The sequence below is a fragment of the Pleurodeles waltl genome, chromosome 3_1 (genome assembly GCF_031143425.1).
Source record: "Pleurodeles waltl isolate 20211129_DDA chromosome 3_1, aPleWal1.hap1.20221129, whole genome shotgun sequence".
Lineage (NCBI taxonomy): Eukaryota > Metazoa > Chordata > Amphibia > Caudata > Salamandridae > Pleurodeles > Pleurodeles waltl.
In genome coordinates, this window is record NC_090440.1 from 531,494,517 (window position 1) to 531,516,675 (window position 22,159).

The window sequence follows — 22,159 nt, forward strand, 5'->3', positions numbered from 1 at the left end:
AGATTCCATACATTAATGACATGAGTGTAGTTGATACAGGGCTTGAGTCTGCTGGTGCGTCTGACCTCAATAAGTAAGCTTACAAGGAGACACAAATAGGTCGATGAACCTTTTGACTGCGCTTAAGATTTTTACACCATATATCCAGCATATGCAGATCAATAATCAGTGATTAATAATTCACATAAAAAATCTATAACAATTAATACCAGTAATCAATAAGAGTCAGTAATTGTCACACACCATGACCTTTCAGTCATGAATAATCACACCTTTATGTAAAAGTTGGAATATTTATTTCCCTATATTGGCAACCCTAATGTCACATAGGTTAACCTCAAAATTAACTGATAAACATACAGAAACAACACTGGCAGTCCGAAGCGGCGAAAGAAACGCAATCAAAGCTTGAGCTACTAAACATTATAAAATAACAGCGCAAATTAATAACAAGAATAACTGCACAAATGCTATTACATACATTTAGATTCAGTAAAGAAAACACATCAGCTGTTATTTCATATAGCGAACTTCATCGATGAGCTCCCTAACTAACATCAGATTAGAATTAGCATGTTTGGGCTTCATGCAAAACAATTTAGTAACACAAATTTGGAAAAACATCTAACCATGGCTCCGTCAAAGTAGCGGTTGGTACCTAGAAACAAAAGCAAATAGACATAGCAAACAACATCATAGTCAATATACCTATCCTCAGTTTGGATCAGCAAGCTGTGACGATCTTAGTCCTCAGGACATCAGTCTGGTCAGCAAGGCATCGGGATTCAGCATCAAAGTTCAGGAAAGGCAAAGTCTTTAAGCAGTAAAGATAAGCTCGTCTCTTCTCAAGACGCTCAAGAAAATAATTGCTTTTCGGCAAGGTAGAAAGTGGGCAAATGGTGACTTTTTCTCAGAGCAGTCCGGCTAAGTTAGATTTCCTAAAACTACTTCCCAAGTCCTTGTTGGTCAAGGGATCACATGTTCATACTTTGTCCAATAAAACTAAAACCTCAAATCTACACTTCTACTAGTACATGGTTCACATGTCGATGATTGGCTCTCATCTCTTGCGTTCTTGTCATTGCGCTCATCAGGTAACGATATTGTTGCAGCTTATACTCTAGTCAGTGTCTTCATTTTATTCTCCTGAGAAAGTCAGTCTCACACACATTACATAAAACAGTAGTATATTAGCAAGTACAGCATCTTCTAGCAAGTTGTTCTCATGAGAAAGACTTTTAGCTACGAGCACATTAGGTCAGCAGAGTGGAAAATCACAATTTAATTCTCCAAACAGACATTTTATTAAACGCTTAAGAAATACACCTTGACATAAGGCCGTGCAACTAGGCCAAGACCTCCGCTAAGTTAAAGCTTACAATTAATAAAGTTAATACATAATGCATAAACCTTAGTATGACATATTACTACATTAATCAAACATAAGCTCAACATTTCATATTAATAAGCCATTAATAAGTACACTTTGTGAACACTAACGGCCACTCATGTGGTCACATTTTCAAATGCGTGCATTATTTTCCTCTAAGTTAATACAATTTGTACACAATTTCAACACTCAAAATACTTGAATATTCATTAAAAAAAACGCATAAAAATTCTGCATTAACAAGTCTCCATACGTTTACGAGTCAAAACATTTAAGTGCCCAAGCCAGGGATGTTGAGTGTATTATAAACCTTTTGGATGGCTTGCATCTGAATATGTCTTTAATACTTGACTGTGGTTCACATATATGTAGCTGCAGATATTAAATCTGTGGAACAATCATGTTTACAGTGTGATGGCAACTAGTCAACCCTTACTGCACGGACGAATGAATTGGATATAGAAATGATACCTGAAGTTTGCAACACTTTTCTTTTTACATTCTGATTCAAGAGCATTTTCTGGGTAGTATGAGAATTTTCAGTGCAGGAGGAAAAAGCAAATGTGATGGCACCAGCTACCCAAATGGTAAGTAGGGCCAGGCTTTTGTGAGACACCTAGGAAGTCAGGTTAATTGATTATATCACAAACAGCAGTTTCCAAGCGATCAAATTGAGCCACCTTGGTTACTAAAAAGAGTTACCCAAATTACATTCCTGACATTAGATTGAGGTTTTGGGGTAAATTAGTTTGTGTGCCGAAGGGGGTGTGGATGTATCAATCTAAGATTTCTCCTTCTATGAACAAAGAAGTCTTATTTCCCGCTACCTGCCTTAAAGCATGTTAGGATGGGCGAGGCTCATGCTCAAACAGTGTTTAAAAGCAAGGAAGTCCAGAAGGCCACAGTCTCAAATCAGCGTCGTGTATACTGCTGTTAGACAATGCAGTCATCCCCTCTGCATTAATCGGGAACAGAAAGGTCCTTTAGGGAAGATGCAGTCTATACCTCTCTCGTTAACATTATAGGGTTTTTTCCGAGCTTTCTAGCCAGTACTTAGTTTGTACAAAAATAAGTGCAGAGGCCCAAAGCTTTCCTTAGCAGCCAACCACTGTTACCGAATGCCAGCGTTGCTTATTACCTGTCCTATCTAGCCGTTATTCTTCCGAATGTCTCTTTCTTCCACCACCTGATATGTTCATCCTTTTTATCTCACTATGGGCCTCATTACAACCTCGGCAGTCTTTTGTAAAGACCGCTGAGGCTGCAGGTACCAGTATACCGACAGTGCTGGCGGTATATCTGGCTCCCGATTTCGACTTTTCCGCTGGGCCAGCGGACGGTAACAGTGGCCCAGCGGAAAAGTGACATCTACATTGCAGCCAGCTCGTAATAGAGCCGGCGGCAATGCTGATGTGCAGAAGGTGCACTAGCACCCGTCGCCTATTTCAGTGCCCGAAATTCAGGCAGTGAAATGCACGATGGGGCTGTGCATGGGCATGGGCAGTGCAGGGGCCCCCAGGGGCACCCCGAGACCCCTTACCACCAGCCTTCGCATGACGGTGTCTACCGCAATGGACAGGCAGGTGGTAAGGGGAGTTGAAATCCCCAGGGCAGCGCTGCCCTGGTGGATTACGGCCGCTGGGACCGCCATGGCGGTATACCGCTGGTCCCGGCGGTATTACCGTGACGGAAGCGCCATGGTCGTGATAAGGCTGGCAGTACCGCCAGCCTGTTGGGCATACTACCGCCACTATAGCCCTGGCAGTCACCGACCACCAGGGTTATAATGAGGGCCTTTATCTTGTTCTTTTTTGTTGTTGCCTTCTGCTTTTGTCGCTGTATTCATGTCATTCTTCTTCCTCCCCTGTCAACCTTTCTTTCTTTTGCTCTGGGTCTATGTCTGACTATAAACTAGCATTGTCATAGCCAATACGTTTTCGTCTGGTTGATCTATTGGCTTTGCAATTGATTTTTGATAAAATAAATGAGTAAATAAATAAATAATTTAAAACATGCATGCATACATACATAAAAAGTGAACAAGAGGAATGGCCACGAAGAGAGGCAATGGAGGAGCTAGTGCAGGCAGAGGGGGCGTGCATAAAGACATTGGTGTAGGGCATGGACTAAGGGGCAATAGAGACACACTAAAGCACACATTGGACTTTGGAGTAGGCCAGCAGCAAATGGCAGCTACCAGGCCCTCCAAACAAGTAAAATAAAAAATAAAATGTTTTTAGTTTATCTGCAATGGCAAGGAGAGCAACAGAGTAGTGGGTGGGGAGTGGTTGAAGGGTAAGATTGGGGGTGTGGGTATTTTGGGGGGATCGGCGCACAAGAGTAAGAAAACACATGCACTGTCATGGAGTGCTTCATGCGAAAAAAGTAGTCCCAAACTGTTAGCATTGGAATGATACAAGTCAGCCAGCGAAACAAATTCTAAAGGGGCCATGCTCCAGGCGAGGGACAAACACAAGTGGAAGATGGCAAATCTTTGAATGAAAGGCAGGTGAGAGGGAAAGCCAAGCAAACCAATGGTAAACAACAGGCGAGCTCTATGCTCATTGTAAGTTTTGGTAAGCCACAAAATGTTTTTTGTTGCACTGTTTGGCATCTGAGCTCTAAAAATAAACTTCAAGTCCCTCAAAATGAGTGCCAGTACCCTCCTCCTTCTTCCACCAGCCCATCTAAGCACTTTCTGTAGCTCGTGCCTCTTACACTCCATCAAATGGCCATTGCTTGTTGTTGTGGCCTCTTTCTATCTTACTATCCCCACTACCTTAATGTTCCCTGCTGCTCAGCCAGTGAGTGAAGTTATTGCATGGTTGGAATGTTGACAGTGTTTTTGCTAGGATGAATGGACAGTTGGAGTAGTGGGGCTTTATTTGTAACCTACAACTAAGTTAAATCAACCTACTTCTTTTATAACCTACGAGCATACATCATTGATTATAACACTGGTGACAATTTAAGGAAGAACCAGCACATTCAAAAAGAAAGAAACGGAACCTACAGAAAATCTAAGGAGAAGCCAGATTACAGAGGAAAATTTAGAGAAGAGGGATTGAAAATCTAACAGGAAAATATGAAGCAAAAGAAACTGAAGATTGAAGTGAAGAACACCCTGGGAGCCCCAAAAGTGTATTTTCTACCAGACAGCCTGTACTCAACAGAAGTTGGAGGGTGTGTGACCTGTTTAATTTCAAGGCAAGCTGTTTAATCTACAAGGTGTGCAGCAAACAGAATGTGCAGTGGCCTGCAGATTGCGAAGGTGGTCTTCTCAGCTGTGCACGGAGCCAGACCTGTTGTACTTGCTTGTATGGACTGGGTATATTGAGGAAATGGTCTGCTGAACTGCGTGTTTATGGAGTTTAGAATGTACAACAGTGAACATTTGGCAACCTAGTGGAAAGTCAGTTGGAGGAACAACTGGTGTCAGTATTTAAATACTATCTGAAAAGTGATCAGTGAACCTGCACAGCAGCCACTTGAAGCGCTGTGCTTAAGGGCACACATTGTGAGTAACAGTACAGTATTCCTGTTGACTGGGTTGTAGAGTTTCTCCACCCCATATTCTGCAAGAGAGGTCATTGGGACCCTGATCTGTTTCCAGGAAGCTTTCGGAAAAAAAGACTAGACCGCCAACCTGGCACAAGGGGAACAGCTTGTGTGCAGTGGAGAACATGTGTGCCAATTTTTCGTATGAGGATAAAGAACTGTGCATGCATTTAAATGGAATAAAATGTACAGTGGCAATATATTCAGGTGAGAAAGTTGCTCACCGGCGTGGAGTATTTTACTGTTCCAGAGAATAATTTTACTTTAGACATATTGTTATGTGCATTTTACTCAATACCATACATTGCTTGAATGTAATTTTCAATGCTGCTGTACTGGATTTTAAGGATGTGGCGAGTTGAATAGATTAATATTATGTTTATACTGACAATGCTTGTCGCTGCTGAAATTACTTTTTAATGCTGTAGTGAATTGACAAATGTTTTGCCGTTAACGGCGTGTTTTAAAGTTGAATCGTGGCATGTATGTTACGCATGGGAGGTACACTCTAATGTTATTTTAACATAAATGTTTGCTTACCATATTTTGCGTGTGTATACAGGGCTGAAGTTTCGAAGCTATGGTTGGTCTTAGAGAAGTATAATGTGAGGTTGGATACTAGAGTTACATGTGCAGAGTGACATTTTAATGTTGTGATATTAGTATCTTGGTCTGTATTTGTGACTGTGTTTTTGATCACCCTTCTTAAGGGGTTAAGGATGTGGGGGCAGTGTGTTATGCCCAATGTTAAGGAGGGTACACCCTATTGATGTGTCAATCCTTCCTATGGGGTTAAGGAGATGGGGGCAGTGTGTTAAGCCCAATGTTAAGGGGAGTACATCCAGGTGATATGTGTCAATCCTTACTATGGGGTTAAGGATGTGGGGACAGTGTTTTAGGCCCAATGTATAGGGGGTAAGTGGTTACAACCCAATGCAGTAGAGGGTAGGTGAAACCCTAGTTCTGTTCAAGTGAATGGTAATGGGGGTACATGTTTACACCCCAATGCAGTGGAGGGTAGGTGGGAGCCTGGTTGTGATTTGGTGTATGGTGATGGGGGTACGTGGTTACACCCCAATGCAGTAGAGGTGGAAGAAACTCTAGTCTTGTTGAGTGTTGAGTTGTGGAAGGCAACGGGCTGGTCCTGAGTATAGTGTGCATGGTGTGGAGGGGAACAAACTGTTAGTGTTCTCTGTTGGGTGAGCAGGGAAGTTTTGAGTTATTTGTACACTCATACTGTGAATTTGTGGAATGTATTGGTTAACTGTGATTTAGCATCTTACACCCCATTGGATTATTGAAGTTAGCAGTGAGTGTTTGTTAATCTGTTCTGTTTATTTCAATGGAGAGCTCATAATTTTGAAGGATGGTTGATGGGGGTGTTTTTTTTTTTTCTGTTCTGTTGAAAATGTCATTGCTTTCATAAGGGGGACGATGTGTTGTGGTCTCTTACTATCTTATGCATTCTCCCCACTACCTTAATGTTCCCTGCTGCTCAGCCAGTGAGTGAGGTCATTGTATGGTTGGAATGTTGACGATGAGTGGACAGATGGAGTGAGAAGGGCTGAGCGGCAGAATGCTGCACCTGGTGGGGCTTAGCTGTAATTTATAACTAAGCTAATAAACCTACCTCTTTTATAACCTACAGGCATCCATCATTGATTGGAACACTTGATCACACATTCTAAAACGTTAAAATGCCTGCAGATTTAAGCATGGTGCATTAACCTGCATAGCAAGACCCGTAACAGAATTCTTGAAAAACAAATAGGTGCAGTTTGGAGGTGCTTATTTGAAAATGGTGCTACCACATGCATATGCATTATGCCGCATAGGGTGTCCACTCTGAATATCAATCCTAGAATGTCGATGGGACACAATATTGTGGAAGAAAATATTGAAAATAAATATTAACAGGTAGCTAAGGGGCTGTGAGAGGCGTCAGAAAATGGAGGGGCGCAAATGTATAGTTCAAAAGAGTTTTATTGATGCAACATAAGACAACGTCAGTCTTTTATTAAATTGTCTTTTATGGCCGTTTGTTCTTTTCCTTTTGTCTATCCTCTTTATCTGGGCTTCACGTGTGTTCTTCTTGTCTCTCTTTCGTTCCCCAGGGTCAACTCAGGAGGAGCGTGTAAAGGAAAGAAGAACACAAGCAGTGGGTAAGTAGTTCTCCCTTTTTTTCTCTGTCCAGCCTTCCCCCCCTTTTCCTCTTTTCTTCCTTCATTTGTCTGAATAGGGTCTTTCTTTGTCCTGTTCTTATCCTTTTCTTCTTTGTCTCTTCTTTTCCTGTTACTAGTATCTCCTTTTGCTGGTTTTCTCATGCCTTTCCTTTATTTCTTCTCACTTTTTCCTTCCTTCTTTTCTCTTCTTTTACCCTCTGTCCTCTCTCTCGCTCTCTCCTTTTGGTTAAATGGGTTATTTATTTTCTCTTTATCTGTTTTCTACGTGTTCTAGCATACTCTGTAATTGCAATATATACATATCTTGTCTTGTAGCTTTCAGTTTGACATAAATGTTTTCTTCGTCCTACTTAATAGTACTGGAGACACCACCCAACTGAACCTGAATTATGCCATATAATAAAAATAAAGCACTACTTTAACTGACTTCCTGCCGCTATGGTCGAGTTCAGGGTGGTTTTTAACATATGGGTGCTCACACAGGAAAAAAAAACTGTTTGGAGGCTCCAGGAGCAAACACGGGTGTCTATGGTTGCTGGCCGTGTTATTCAAGACTATGCTCCATGACCCCTCAGTCACAAAAGCAAAATAAAGAAATCCCCAAACACGATTTAACTGGGGAGAAAATAAATATACAAAAAGAAATCGAACCAAACCAACAAACACACCGTTCCTGACCCCTCCCCCCTACTGTCTTCTCCCTCTCATACCTGGTGTGGCCACGCTCTGCAGAGCGTGGCCGAATTCAGCGCGGGCTTCCTCCTGGTTCCCGGTTTCTCGAGGCGTCAGATGGCCGTGTTCCTCTGGGACGACGTTGGCAGGTCTCCGGGATCCCTCTTCCGTTGCCCGTGGGTTGCGCCACGTACGATGGCTGGGGCTCTTAAAAAGCCCTGCGGCTCTGTCCTCCTCTGGTCCGCCGGCAGCACCCAGAAGGGCTTTCAGGTCAGGATGGTCGTCACCGGAAGGCTCCCCGGGGCCTTCCGCACACTGACATGTGCCCCCAGGGGCCACTTTAAAATTTGATGGAGAGTGCACTCTATCATGACAGTGACAGGAGTACCCTCCCCACCAAATGGAAGGTCCATCTCCTTCATTTAGAGTCAGGTGGACCTTCACTATGTTTACGGCAGAGACTACTCCATCTCTGCTGCCCAACAGAGTAATAGTCTTTAGAGGTTTTACTTTTTTGCTATCCACACTATTTTGAGTGGGTGGTCAAATGGCAAGCTTTTACTGTCAATCACTGCCAGGTAAAACCTGGCTTTGAGAAGGCACTGAAAACTGCAAACTGACTTCCATACCAATGGAGCAAACTCCAATGGCAAGGGGGAGTCATTGTTTTTTTTCTTTTCAAAAACAAAATCTTGCTTTGGGATTTTGTTTTTGAAAATAATAACAAAAGTTAAAAGTTTGACGTTTCAGCTCTGTAATGCTGATGGAGCCACCCCTCATACTTTCAGTGCATTTAGGGGAACCGCTGTAATGCAGTTCCTGGAATTGCAAGATGTGTCTACGGGACAGCACATATCGCTGTATTTTGCAGGTGGAGTATCCTCACCATGGCAGAAGTAAGGCACTCTGTTTTGGTGTCTGCCAAAATCTATATCAATCTCTAAGTCTAGATTTTCTATACCTAGCTGCACACAGATTTATCTACCCAGTACAAATATCTTCAAGTCATGTAGATATGGAATCAAGAATAGTAAATCTATACTTCCCAGTATGCATTTATCTTTAGATATTTTGTCCCTTGATTTCTGTCCTCAATATTCTTGTACCACTATATTAAGAGGGTCGATGTGCAGTAGTACAAGCTACCTTATAGGGGTGTTGAGTGTGCATGTATAGCTTGTCGTGCAGAAGAATCACTGCAGCTCCTTCTGTAGTACTAAAACCACATCTGTCTAGGGTAAGTTTTTTACCAGCTCTTATGGATGCCACATTTTATAATATACTTTGAATGTTTCCAGGCGACAGGTGAGGTGACACATTATGTTATTCTGTTTTCAGGTGTCACTGAGGGAGATGACTAAATGAAGGATACGGTTACTCTACATATGGGAGACCTTTGGTGTGCATGCAGATCTACCTCTTGTCACTAAATTCTTTTTGGATGGAAGAACCAGAGCTTGAACCTAATATTGTGTCTGCGCTAAGACCATGGTAAGTGTGAATGTATCATGGGGGCTTTCTTACGTAAGCCACTGTGGCATGCTGGGCTTACCATGATTCTTGTCAGTAGGGAAGTGATAAAGCTCAACAAAAAACACTGGAAGCCATTTATGGATGCCTCCTAGTTTTGCGGCACCACAGCTCCATTAACAGCTGAGAAGGCAGGAAGCAAATTAGAGAAAATTTCATAGGAGAAATGAAAGCTCAGGCAAACAGTCCACTCACTTCATGTCTTCTTTAAAACATTAAGATACCACTTAGGGCCTCTTTATGACTCATCGTGGCGGGCAGACCGCTGCGGTATTGGCGGTCCTCCCCTCCATATTAAGACCATATTATGACTGTGGCGGAGACGCAAGCATCGCTGCCCTGAGGATTACGAGTCCCATTTCGCCAGCCTTTTCTGGGCGGTTTACACTGCCACAGAAAGGTTGGTGGAATGGGTGACTCGGGGCCCCCCTGGGGGCCCTTGCACTGCCAATGCACTTGGCACTTTGGCGAATTACGGGCAGTGAAATGTGCGACGGGTGCTGCTGCACCCTGGCTCCGCCACATTGGCTCTGGCTCCATTAGGAGCCGTCATCAATGTAGAGGCCCTGTTTCCCGTTGGGCTCGCGGGCCAGCGGGAAAATCATAATAGGGCTGGCCGGGGCTTCACCGACCTGGCAATGAAGTGGCGCAATGAGTTCAGCGGGCGGCACCGATATCCGTCACCTTTGTGATGGAGTAACTTGTTTGCCAGTATCTAAATCAGGCCATAAGACCCATTGTGGACCATCCTTCTTCAAGGACATTTTTAAATAATTTACTGTTTTACCCTTATGAGTTATATTGCCACTATGTTTATGCCTGCATTGCTTTTTCGGTAAACAAATAATTTACAAGGGTACTCATGTGTCCCATAAAGCCTCAGACCTTGTCTTAAAAGTTGCCTGTACATTGTTACTTGAAAAATAGTCTGAAGGAAATATTTTAGTTAGGGGTACGAGTGATGCTAATATTTCTGTGCAGCCTCAAAATGTTTGTAAGCCTTACTCTAATACATACATAAACTGTTACTCACATGATAATGGAAGAATGTTTGTCACACAACTCATCAATTAAGAAAATAATTAATTTAATGCATGAATATATATGAAAAAATATATTTTCAGAGAACAGGAAAATCTTAATGTGCAGTTGATAATCATTAAATAACAAATCATTAAATACCAAACATTTTAGAATTATGTGTTTTATGGCATATACCTTTGTTAGAATGGCTGAGCATAGTTTGTGATTGGTTCTTGTGTTTTTAAAAGAGAGAGATTATTGGGTTATTTTTTTATATAAGACTTTCCTGTATCAATGTAGTCAACTTGTTAATGATGCCTCATAGAACAAATGTGGCTTTTAACCCACAGGCCAGAAGAGTAAAGGTAATGTTTTGCCCATCCTTAATTTGTTTTTGTACTGGGCCTTCTTCAGGATTAAGTTTCACTGTTGGTATTTAGAAGCTTTCACAAAACATACATATCATATTTATGTTATGTTATGTTGGTTGTGACTAAAGTACTTTATTCAAACTTATGATCTTCTCAGCATGCAATGGAGTGCAAGACTGGTGGAAAAGAGGGACTGTGAAAGAGAGATACAAAGGAAAATAACAGAGGATATGAGGAAGGATCAGGTGGCTGGAGCATTTTTCACCAAAACTCTAGTATCTCACTTATTGGAGAGGTAGTACACTATGGGTAACTAGCTTATGGAATTTGGCTCTTTTGTGGTGAGGTGCTCATGGCCCACCTCCAACCACAGGAGGGACCTGTGGGCCTGAAGGAGGTAGATGTGAAAATAAGCATCATGCAGGTCCATTGCTACCAGCCAGTCTTCAGGATGCAAGACAGAGCCAGGGTGAACATCTTGAACATTTATTGTGCAGGAAGGTGTTGAGATGATGAAGATCCAGGATAGGGTCCATCTTTCTTCAGCACAAGTAAGTAATAGAAATAACATCTAGTCCCCAGTTCCAAGGCCACTACTCTGTCTAGGGCTCCTTTGACCAAAAGAGCCTGTACTTCCTGTTGTGAAAAGGTCAGATTGTCCTCCGAAAAGTAGTCATGTGTAGGTCGGAAGTGTGTTGGATCGAAAAGGAATGGCAGGGGGTAGCTTCGTGTGACAATCTGCAGGACCCATTTGTCAGATTCTGGGCCTAATTATGAGTCTGGTGGATGGAACACCAGTCTGACAAACTCCCAACAGGGTGGTTGCCACCGTAGTGGTGACCACCCGCCAGACCTATTATGAGTTTCCTCCTAGGCTGACAGGTGGAAATCAAGGTATCTGCCCATCAGTCTAGTTGGAGTCTGGCACAGCATTGTCTCAGCTTGAAATCCACTTTAAATCGAACCAGCAGCAATGCTGTTGACTGCAGGGTGCACCAGCACACCAGCACCCTCACAATGTTCATTGTCTGCACAGCACAGCAGACAGTGAACATTGTGAGGGTGCTGGGCAGGGGAACCCCGGCACTGCCCATGCCAAGTGCATGGGCAATGCGAGGGTCCCCCTGTGGCCTCCTGCACCTGTTCTCTGCCAGCCTTTTCATGGTTGTAAAACTGCATGAAAAGGCTGGCGGAGAACAAGGTTGTGGCTGGCTGATTGTGACCTCCACCCGCCGTCAACCCAGCAGGATCACCATTCCCGGCAGAGGCAGCAGAACCCTGGTGGTCTGGCCGCCAGGTTCTTAATGTGACAATCCATACCCATTAATATAATTTCTACCCAAGAACTGGCATTGTCACATCCTGACACAGTACTGAAAAATAGGGAATAATAGTTGCTGGGAAGTCAGAACCTGTAATTGTCCTTGATGACCCATGTAACACAAGCCCTGAAACAAGTGTACTCTTTTCTCTCTTTCCTGAACCATGACATGCAGTTACACTAGCTGTTACGTCTATTAATGCCCAAACCTCCCCTCTCTACTGTCATCACACTGCACTGCCAATTATAAAGGGCTGCTGAATTGTCTACATACTTGAGAAATATCTTGTTGATCCTGTTTAAAGAGTAACTAAATATTTAGAAGATGTGAAAGGATTGCACATGACTAAATAGTAATAAAATATGACTCAATGAATGTCTTCTCTTTGTAACAGGCAGGACTGCCAGCAGAAACAGGAATAATGACTTAAAAGTATTTCTGCTTATCAAACGCTGAAGGTTTTTGAACAAAACAATTTCTAAAGTAACCTAGAGGTACTAAACAACTATTTTATATGGGTTGTTGGGGCGTTGTATGCTATGCAGTGTTAAAGTCTAACACAGCAAATATTACATAGATGACAACATTACATTATGCCACAAGGGCACAGGCTGGGAGAATTCACAGGCCAGGCATGGAATATGATTGGATGAAGGGTTGGAACCTTGCTGGTTCTGAAGCTTGGGATATGAGGCCAGTCTTAAATATATGAATGGTTTGATGTTTCAGTGGAGGGATTCAAGTATTCAAAAAGGACCTAAATCTAAGTGGTGAGGATGGGGGTTTGAACATAGAATGTATATTTTGGTTATCTAAGAACAAAAACAATCCTGGTCCATTCCCTTTCAATCTATGCCTCCTGGTTCTTTTCTTCTGCTAGTGGGCTAGGCTGCTCCTCCCATCCTCTCCACCCGACCTCCCTCCATCCCACCAACAGGAAAGGTGTATGGCTTGTCCAGGAGAAAAAATAGCTCACTTTAGTCTTTCATGTAGCCCCACTCAACAGTTTGTTCCCTAGATGGACCTTAGAAGCGCTCTTTGCTCATGAAGAATTCTTGAAAAGACTCTGGGTATGGAAAGGCCACACCCTCCACAAGCCTGTATCAAACATCACCAGGCAATCCCTTGCCTGGAACCCTCAAAGTAAAAGGAAAAGAGCAATGCCAAGAAACACCTGGTGGAGAGGCCTTAAGGCTGACTGCAAGGATATAGGTTACATTTGGCGTCAGATTGAAAGAAAAGCCCAAGACAGAGATGAATGGAGAGTCTTGGTTGAGGTAAATAATTACATTCTCTGCTGTCTAAAGAACGTTACTAACTATGTCATAATGTATTGTGCTTTATGCAAACTGTGGGGAGAGAAGACTTGGAGCAAGATATTGATTAGGAGAGGGAATGAAAGCAGCAGGATGAGCAGAACACCAGAATGTACATTCCTTTTAATAAAATGGTGTCTCTCACAAAAATGTGGCATAACTAAACTACATTAATAACCATACTTCTAAACATTATAAATACATTTTTCAAGTGCTACTTCATTAATTCATCAGTTCTGACTATATTCATCATAGAAATCATTAGTACACACAAATTATGTGTCACCCAAAATTGCACATTTAAAAACACTACAAACAAATGATTAGCCTCCTTTTGGCCCAAACTGCACCAAGTAAAGCAAACTTACAGTCCATCTTACCCTTCCTCCTCACAGGAACCACCCCAGTAAACATTGTGCATCAATGTTCAGGACACTTCTAACCAAGGGCCAGATGCACGTAGACATCCATTTGCGGTTTTTTTAATTGCAAATCTTTGCGATTTGCAATTAGGAAGTCGCAAACTGCGATGTACTAATATGTCTCAGACAAATATAGTGATTCGCAGTGGGTCGCAAATGGATCTGCCTCATCACTATTTATGAGGCAGGTCACAATTTGGGACTTATTGTGAATGGCTACCACCTCGGGGATGGTGGCCTGTGGGGTCCGCAGACCAACATGTCTGTGATTGCTTTTTCAGTAAAGCATTTGTTTTGTAATGCTGCATTACAAAAATACAAATTTAAAGTTTTCTTTTCATTTTTAAAGTGTAGGCAGTTGTCCTTGGGACCACTGTCTGCTCTTAAAAATGTTTTCACCCACATTCATGAAGGGGAAAGGGGGTCCCTTGAGGATCCCTTCCTGTTTGCAAATGGGTTACCACCTCCTCTACAGAGTCGGTAAAATATGAATGTTTTGCAACCGCATTCCAGTCGCAAAGCATTCATAAATGCCACTGCTATTAGGTATTAGGAAAGGATACCCCTTCCTCATACCAAATCACAAAAGCAAAATGCCATTCGGTAATAAATAGAATCGTGATTTGCCTTTTGTACATAAGAAAAGTATTCTTTACGGTCGCAAATGGCCCGATGGGCTGTTTGTGACTGGAAAAATGCTTTGTACTTCTGGCCCCAAATGCCTTGTGTGCAAGGACACTTTTATATCATGTACAAAGAAATCTGCACTTGTCTCCTTACATGCCAGACAAAATAGAGGATGATCAGAATGGAATCTGCCTAGTTTTTGTAGGGTAAGGTAGGTTTTTTTTGCAGAAAATTAATCTAAACCAACCTAAAGCTAGCATTACTTGATACTTGAACCAAAAAAAAAGGAAAAACAAGGCAACTGTCATTCCAGTGTTGCACGTTCCCACATGTGAAGTATTGTCCTGTTTGATCAAATACTGGTGATCAACCAATATTGGTCATCTTTTGCCACGTTGTCCCCATACAGGGTACTATAAAGGTGTCAGACACCCCTAAACTCATCAACCAAATACATATTGGAGCATTCCTACATGTATAACACCAAGTAATAATTTAACTCATTAATATACTTACATACAGACAACATAAGATAGTCCTTGTTTCCTCTTCTTCAAGTCAGTAATCCAAAACCCGTAGGAAGTGGTGCATAGCTTCTTTAATCAGTATTGTACCATAATACAGAATGCAGATGATTTAGCCATATAAATCACAGATGTTTCAGGTGACACGTGTTTTGTCCAATACTGGATTTCTCAAGGCTAATTATAACATAGACTCTGAAAATATGTATAGCCAGTTCAAATGACAGGACCAATCTATTATTCAATCCAACATCGTCAAAGATCTACTAGTTCATGCCATGTATCATCAGTCTCTCCCCCTCCGTTTGGGATTCCGCATACAATAAATGTCCAGTCTTCAATCTTAAAGCCTTATCCATGTACTGTGGCTTGAGAGCATTTAACCCAATCCCTGGTAAGTCATATGTGTATCTTGGACTTGTGAAAATCGTTCAAGACTTGTGGCGTAACTAACACCAACCCTCGGGACAGCTGGACCAAAACACAGTGTTTAGGCCCAACTAAACACTGTGCTAGTTATCTCGCAGGTCCTGAGCAGTTTTCATGACAGAACAAAAATGCTGATTTTTAAAAAGCAGACTGTTTTAGACCTTTGTCCCATTATAGAATACATTATAGAATGTGGTATTGAATCCCGTATTGGAAATAGGCCTCTTGTCTTTTCCATTTTTTCCTGAGGAGGCCCAGAATCTGTAAGGCAGAAATGCGTGGACTGATTGCAGAGTAGTCTACAACAAATGAAATTAGTTGACCATGTGGGTTGAATGGCAAGGAGAAAGAAATAGGTGACATTTTATTCTGATTCTCCTGGTAGACTGACTACCTTTCTGCATTTGGACATTTGGATAAAAATTCTGACTAGACAAGAGAGCATGGATGTTCTTTTAATGATGTGTATATAATGTATGTGATCTGTGTTTTTTCCATGCCACATGGAACATATGCTTGTGTTCAAGGATTGTGGGGTCCTTTTTGATATAACGAATGTTGGCATCTCTAACAAATTATTTTTGCATTAAATGAATGTGCTTTATTAAATCAGGCTCCAATAAGGATTAGGGGGGTGATTCTGACCCCGGCGGTCAGAGACCGCCGGGGCCAGGGTCGGCGGGAGCACCGCCGACAGGCCGGCTGTGCCCCGCAGGGCATTCTGACCGCGGCGGCTCGGCCGCGGTCAGATGCGGAAAACCGGCGGTCTCCCGCCGGTTTTCCGCTGCCCTTGTGAATCCTCCATGGCGGCGGAGCGGATTCTGACACCCCCTACCGCCATCCTGTTCCTGGCGGGTCTCCCGCCAGGAACAGGATGGAGGTAGGGGGTGCCGCGGGGCCCCTAGGGGCCCCTGCAGTGCCCATGCCAATGGCATGGGCACTGCAGGGGCCCCCGTAAGAGGGCCCCACTTTGTATTTCAGTGTCTGCTATGCAGACACTGAAATACGCGACGGGTGCCACTGCACCCGTCGCACCTTCCCACTCCGCCGGCTCAATTCTGAGCCGGCGTCTTCGTGGGAAGGATGATTTGCCCTGGGCTGGCGGGCGGCCTTTTCACGGTCGCCCGCCAGCCCAGGGCAAATCCCAAAATACCCTCAGCGGTCTTTCGACCGTGGAGCGGTATTTTGGAGGGGGAAGTCTGGCGGGCGGCCTCTGCCGCCCGCCAGACTTAGAATGACCCCCTAGATGTCTTACTGTATGTAATTTGACTTATTTGAATTGATCCCCATTTCACACCAAGATCTTATGTATAGTAGTTTTAAGCCCAGGTTGGTGGGGTTATATGGGTTACCCCCTTAGTTTGTAGCCATAGTGCTATACCAAGGCACAGGTCTATCCCAAGCGAGCTCTGGCCAGTGATTCAGATAATTACTGGTACTGGGTTGAGGTGTGTTGTGAACGGGAACTTGCTTCGTATTTTGAAAGCTTCAACAGCTTCTTCCTTAACATGCTCCCACCAGTGCATTGGCCTGGCAGATTGTAGTGGTACACAGTCTTGTTGCAACAATATAGAAAATGTGAATGATCTATTTGAGAACCTGACTTTTTTCAATAGTGCACCCTGTACATTCATTTTGCTTACAGTTGACAACCGCTTTGTTGTGTCTCTAAGCATCATCCTATACTAACTGTTTTGCAAGCATAGGCACAACTCACACATTTGGGACCTCAACAAGCCTTAAAAGTGTTGGAGGTTAGAGCCGCAAAAATTATCTGCCAGGATTTTAACACACTATATCAAGTATGTATGCACTATACACTCAGGGGCTTATTTACAGGCCCCTTGCACCACCAGTGTGCCACATTTTCTATGGTAAAAAAGTGACACACTGGTGGCTCAAGGGGCTTGTAAATACACAATATTTGAGAATGTATGAAAGGTTTTGTAAAGCGCCAGCATCAGCTTCTCTGCTAAAATGTTAATCTCTTTACAGGAAATGCTATTATCAAGCTTAAATCGTCTTCTCTATATTTCATAATGGAACATTAGCATGTTGCCAGATACACAACTTAGGAAGTCTTAGTAAAGACATATGTTGCTGTCAATAAATGGCTAAATAATTTCAAATATTTTTTAAAATATAGGGACTTAGATTTCATTCAACAGAAACCATACACATAGGAACACACACAAACAGATGTGCACAGATATGTACACACACTTGTGCATGCGCACATATACACACAATATGGGCCTGATTACGAGTTTGGCAGTCTTGGTACCGCCGTGGTGCTGACATCTAAATCAAAGCAAAGCAGACAATGCCCATTCTGAGCGTGCATGGCCTCCAATACACCCATACTGCCAGCCTTTCCGTGGAGGGGTGACCACCATGAAAAGGCTGGCAGTAAGGTGAGTTATAATCAGCCAGGTGGTGCAGAGTTCAGCACCGCCCCGGCTGAATACAACTCAGACCACCGTCACCCCGTTGTGGAAATGTGGAAAATTTAATCATTTGCTCAGTTAACTCATTTGATCGAGGATTACAGCCATCATAACCAGAGTAAAGTTCCTTACAGAGCCTTCAAAAGGCAGGAAAATATTAGGTTTCTCTATCAGAAATAATGCTATGACGTGATCCATGAACACAAAAAATGTCAGTCAAAACAAAATGAGTCATTTCTACTGCTGCTAGTAACTTGGGTAAAGGCAAAAAATAACCTACTTCTAAAAGATTTTCCAGTAGTCGTTAATAATTTTTATCAGAATCTCCATTATAAAATCTGTAGAAATCATATTTTTTTGTTTGATAAGAACTTTGGCACAGTTCAAAACTTTCCAAAAAAAGAACTTCATCCACCTCAGCTCAGTCCTAGAAAGTTTTGGGGTGATCTGTCAAGTGGGGGCCAAGAAACTATGGAGGGGGTCCCAAAACAAGTTTACCAAATGTAATTTTATGTAGGAAAATTGAACAGCTGTTCTGCAAAAACGGCTAAATGGAATTACACCAAATTTAGTAAAAAACTAGCTCTTGGTCAATAAAGCGTGCTGTTTGTGATTTGGTATACTTCTGTTTTGTGGAATACACAAAACAGCTGGAGCACAGTACAGTACATTATAATTAAGTTTCAACATGTAAGTCTATTTTTCATACAGAACAAAGGGTTCCGTCATAAAGTCAACATATTTTTACTCCACAAACACACAGCAGCCAACACCTGTGTCATCTAGGATGGCATTTTCAAGGCTACAAAGACAATATTACTGAAAAAACAATAACTGTGACTAAGATCATCAATGAACTGGAAAAAAGCTGCACCCATTTGTGAAAAACTGGTGTGATTACCTTGAGTAACAATGCAATATAAACAATGTCTAAAATTTAGTAGCTTAGATTTTAGTTACTGCTAAAAAATAATACACCTTGTGCAAGGAAAATTTGAATTTGAGTACTCCGAGCCCAGTGAGAAATAAACATAAGACTGATGACACCAAAAGAGAGGACTGGATATGGGAGAAAACAATGTGGAAGAAGTAAGAGGAAAGAATTCTGAAATGGTGTTTATGAGAACAAAATGGGCAAAGTAACACATTTGTCATTGAGATCACAAAACTTAGGAGCACATTTCAAGATGGCTCACTACTTCACCTGCATTTTTGGTGATTTTATTTACATATGAGTCGCTTTCCTATCTCCTTGCGTTGCCTTTTTTTGACATTTTATCATGTAGGCTACATATTTTAGTAATATCAACATACATTACATTCATGCCGTTTGCCTACCACTTTCTATCGTTCTTTGGTTTTACTTAGTATATTATCTTTTACTCAGCGCTCCCATTCAACAACGTTCATTATACAGACTCCTGCTGAATGTGCATGGGATGGAGTTCTAATTGCCTATGGGTGTTCCTTGAGCACATTTTTCCTCCATTTCATGAGGGCTCAAGTACAATGAAAAAATTCCCAGCTAACGAGAAGGAAAGTTTCAATTCTAGGACACGGAGGTGAGGATTATTTATAACGGTCTTCACTTTATTTCCACAGCAGATACAAAGAACAGAATAAAAAAAGTAAAATATAAACAAAGACTACATGTCCCATGAGGCTCATAGTATTAGAGTCTGTCAACAGTCCAATCACAACACAGTCCAGTCTATAAGTAGATATGACGTCCCTTCCTGTTCCTCTTCTTCACTCGAGGAAGTTAAACGTGAAGGTAGTTTAATCCATTCCTTGGTTATTGCTTACGTAAATAAAATAAATTATAAACACGTTATCTAGTTCTTTATACAACTTTGCTATGTTGCAGAAGAAAGTTCAATGATGAAGGAAAATAAGGGCCAGATGTACAAAGCTTTTTGCATGTCGCAAACAGCGAGTTTAGCTGTTTGCGACGTGCAAAAAGCACTTTGCAATGCACAAACCTCGTTTTGCGATTCGGTAACCTGGTTACCAAATCACAAAACAGGTTTGCGAGTCACAATTAGGAAGGGGTGTTCCCTTCCTAATTGTGAGTCGCAGTGCAATGCAGGATTGGTTTGTGACCGCGTACGCGGTCGCAAACCAATCGCAAATTGCACCCTTTTGAAAAGGGTGGTAACCCATTCGCAAAAGGGAAGGGGTCCCCATGGGACCCCTTCCCAGTTGAGAATGGCACTGTTAATATTTTTTCAGAGCAGGCAGTGGTCCTGTGGACCACTGCCTGCTCTGAAAAAATGAAACGAAAACGTTTAATTTTTTGTTTTTCTAATAATGCATCTCATTTTCCTTTAAGGAAAATGGGCTGCATTACAAAAAAAAACAACTGCTTTATTAAAAAGCAGTCACAGACATGGTGGTCTGCTGTCCGCAGCAGGCCACCATCCCTGTGAGGGCCGCCATTGACAAGGGGGTCGCAAATTACGACCCACCTCATGAATATTCATGAGGTGGGCCTTTGCGACCCCCTTGCGATTCGCAGATGGTGTAAGGGACACCATCCAACATTCTGAATTGCGACTCGCAAATTGCAAGTTGCTCTGACTCGCAAATTGCGGGTCGCAATTTGGAATGTTCCTACATCTGGCCCTAAATTTCTTTCAATGTGAGATATGCAAAGATTAATTTGTATTCAAACAGTCAAGTATTTAAGGCATTAAGATGGTTACTTAATGGAATAAGAGCGGTATTAGTTGAAGGGAGGAAGAGGCTTTTATGGAGATCAAATGCCTGGGTTGGATAATCCTCACCTCCGTGTCCTTAATAGAATTTAAACTTTCCTTCTCGTTAGCTAGGAAACTTTTCATTCTATGTCCGGACTGGAAGTGAGGATTATGCAAGTTTATAGTTTACTGACAACCAGAGATGCAGGTTCTAAAATGGGTTTAAAATAGAACTTTTTGAAGGTGGATCCCGATGACCAATCTGCTGCATTCATGATGTCTTCAAGTCTACCACCTACCTGTGTAGCTTTAGAAGCCATTGCACCTCTCGTGGAATGAGTTCCAAATCTATGAATGTCAATACAAGCCTCTGTCATGATCCATCTAACCCATCTGGCAATAGTAGGGGATGAAACTGCTTAAAAGGTTTTTGTAAGGCAACAAGAAGTTAATGCTCGCCTGCAGGTCTGACATCCAGTGTGATGTCTTGATATGCCTTGATACAGTTAACCACATATACTTTTGGATGATCTGGAAAAGCAGTATAAGAGACCACTCTGGTATTGGTTTTGGTTCCCCTAGAAATAGTATAAGTAACACCTTCTGGAGTAAAAGGCTCTAGCAGATATATCTAATGCTCTACCATCAGATACTCTTTTACAGGAAATGAGACATAGTAGAATAGCCAATTTAGCTGATAATTGTTTACGAGATAAGAGATGATTATCATGCCATTGGGAGAGAAAACTTAAAATTATGTTAACGTCCCATAGTCCTGAATATCTGGGCTCAGGAGGCTTAGAAAGACAAATGCCTTTCATTACTTTACATACCCATGGATGTTCACCTACTGGTTTGTTATTAATAGAGATATGTCCTGCAGAGATGGCTGACCTAAAGGTATTAATGGTACAATAAGCTAGACCTGAGTGGGCCAGCTCCGCCAAGAAGTTTAGGATATATGTCTGTTCCGCCCCCAAGGGATCAAGATGTTTCTCCGTACACCAACTATTCCATTGGTTCCAAGCAGATCTATAAGTCTTGGCAGTACTTGTGGACAAGGCCTGTTGAACAAAGTGATTACCTTCTTTTGAAAGGTGTCTGTTTTTACAACATCCCCAGAAATCCTCCAGGCCATGAGGCAAAGATGACCTTGGAGAACTAACGGGTGAGGAGATCCTTGATGATCGAGAAGTATCGAAGGGAATGATGGTAATCTAATTTGGGAAATCCCAAGACAATTCCATTAGTGCCGGGAACCATGTTTGAGATTTCCAAATCGGAGTCACTAGTTTGACGTCTTACCTGAGCTGCAACACTGGGAATCGCAATGAATGGGGGAAAGGCATACAGAAGATCCTTTGACCAATCTTGAAGAAAAGCATCTATCGCTATCACTTCCGGATCTGGTATCTAGCTGACATATCTCGTCAGTTGGTGGTTCAGACGGGAAGCAAAGAGGTGTAGGTTGCAAGGCCCCCATCTTTCCATCAGGGCTAGAATTTTTTTTAAATTTAATTTCCAATCCGTGCTGTCTGTGAAGTTCCTGGAGTTCCAGTCTGCTACAGTGTTTTTGATCCCTGGAAGATATGCTGCCACTACAGAGATCTGTTTCTGAAGGCAATAATGCCAGAAATCCTTTGCTA

At 42.3% G+C, this 22,159-nt stretch overlaps 1 protein-coding gene across 1 annotated transcript in view; it reads left to right on the forward strand.

The window, feature by feature from the left end:
* LOC138283226 (gonadotropin-releasing hormone II receptor-like) overlaps window positions 1-22,159 on the forward strand; it is a 216,523-nt gene that overhangs the window by 67,633 nt on the left and 126,731 nt on the right. The window contains exons 2-3 of the mRNA XM_069221265.1: window positions 7,063-7,110; window positions 9,142-9,294. Coding sequence (XP_069077366.1) covers window positions 9,292-9,294 — 3 coding nt within the window. The 5' untranslated portion in view covers window positions 7,063-7,110; window positions 9,142-9,291. The remainder of the gene's footprint in view (window positions 1-7,062; window positions 7,111-9,141; window positions 9,295-22,159) is intronic.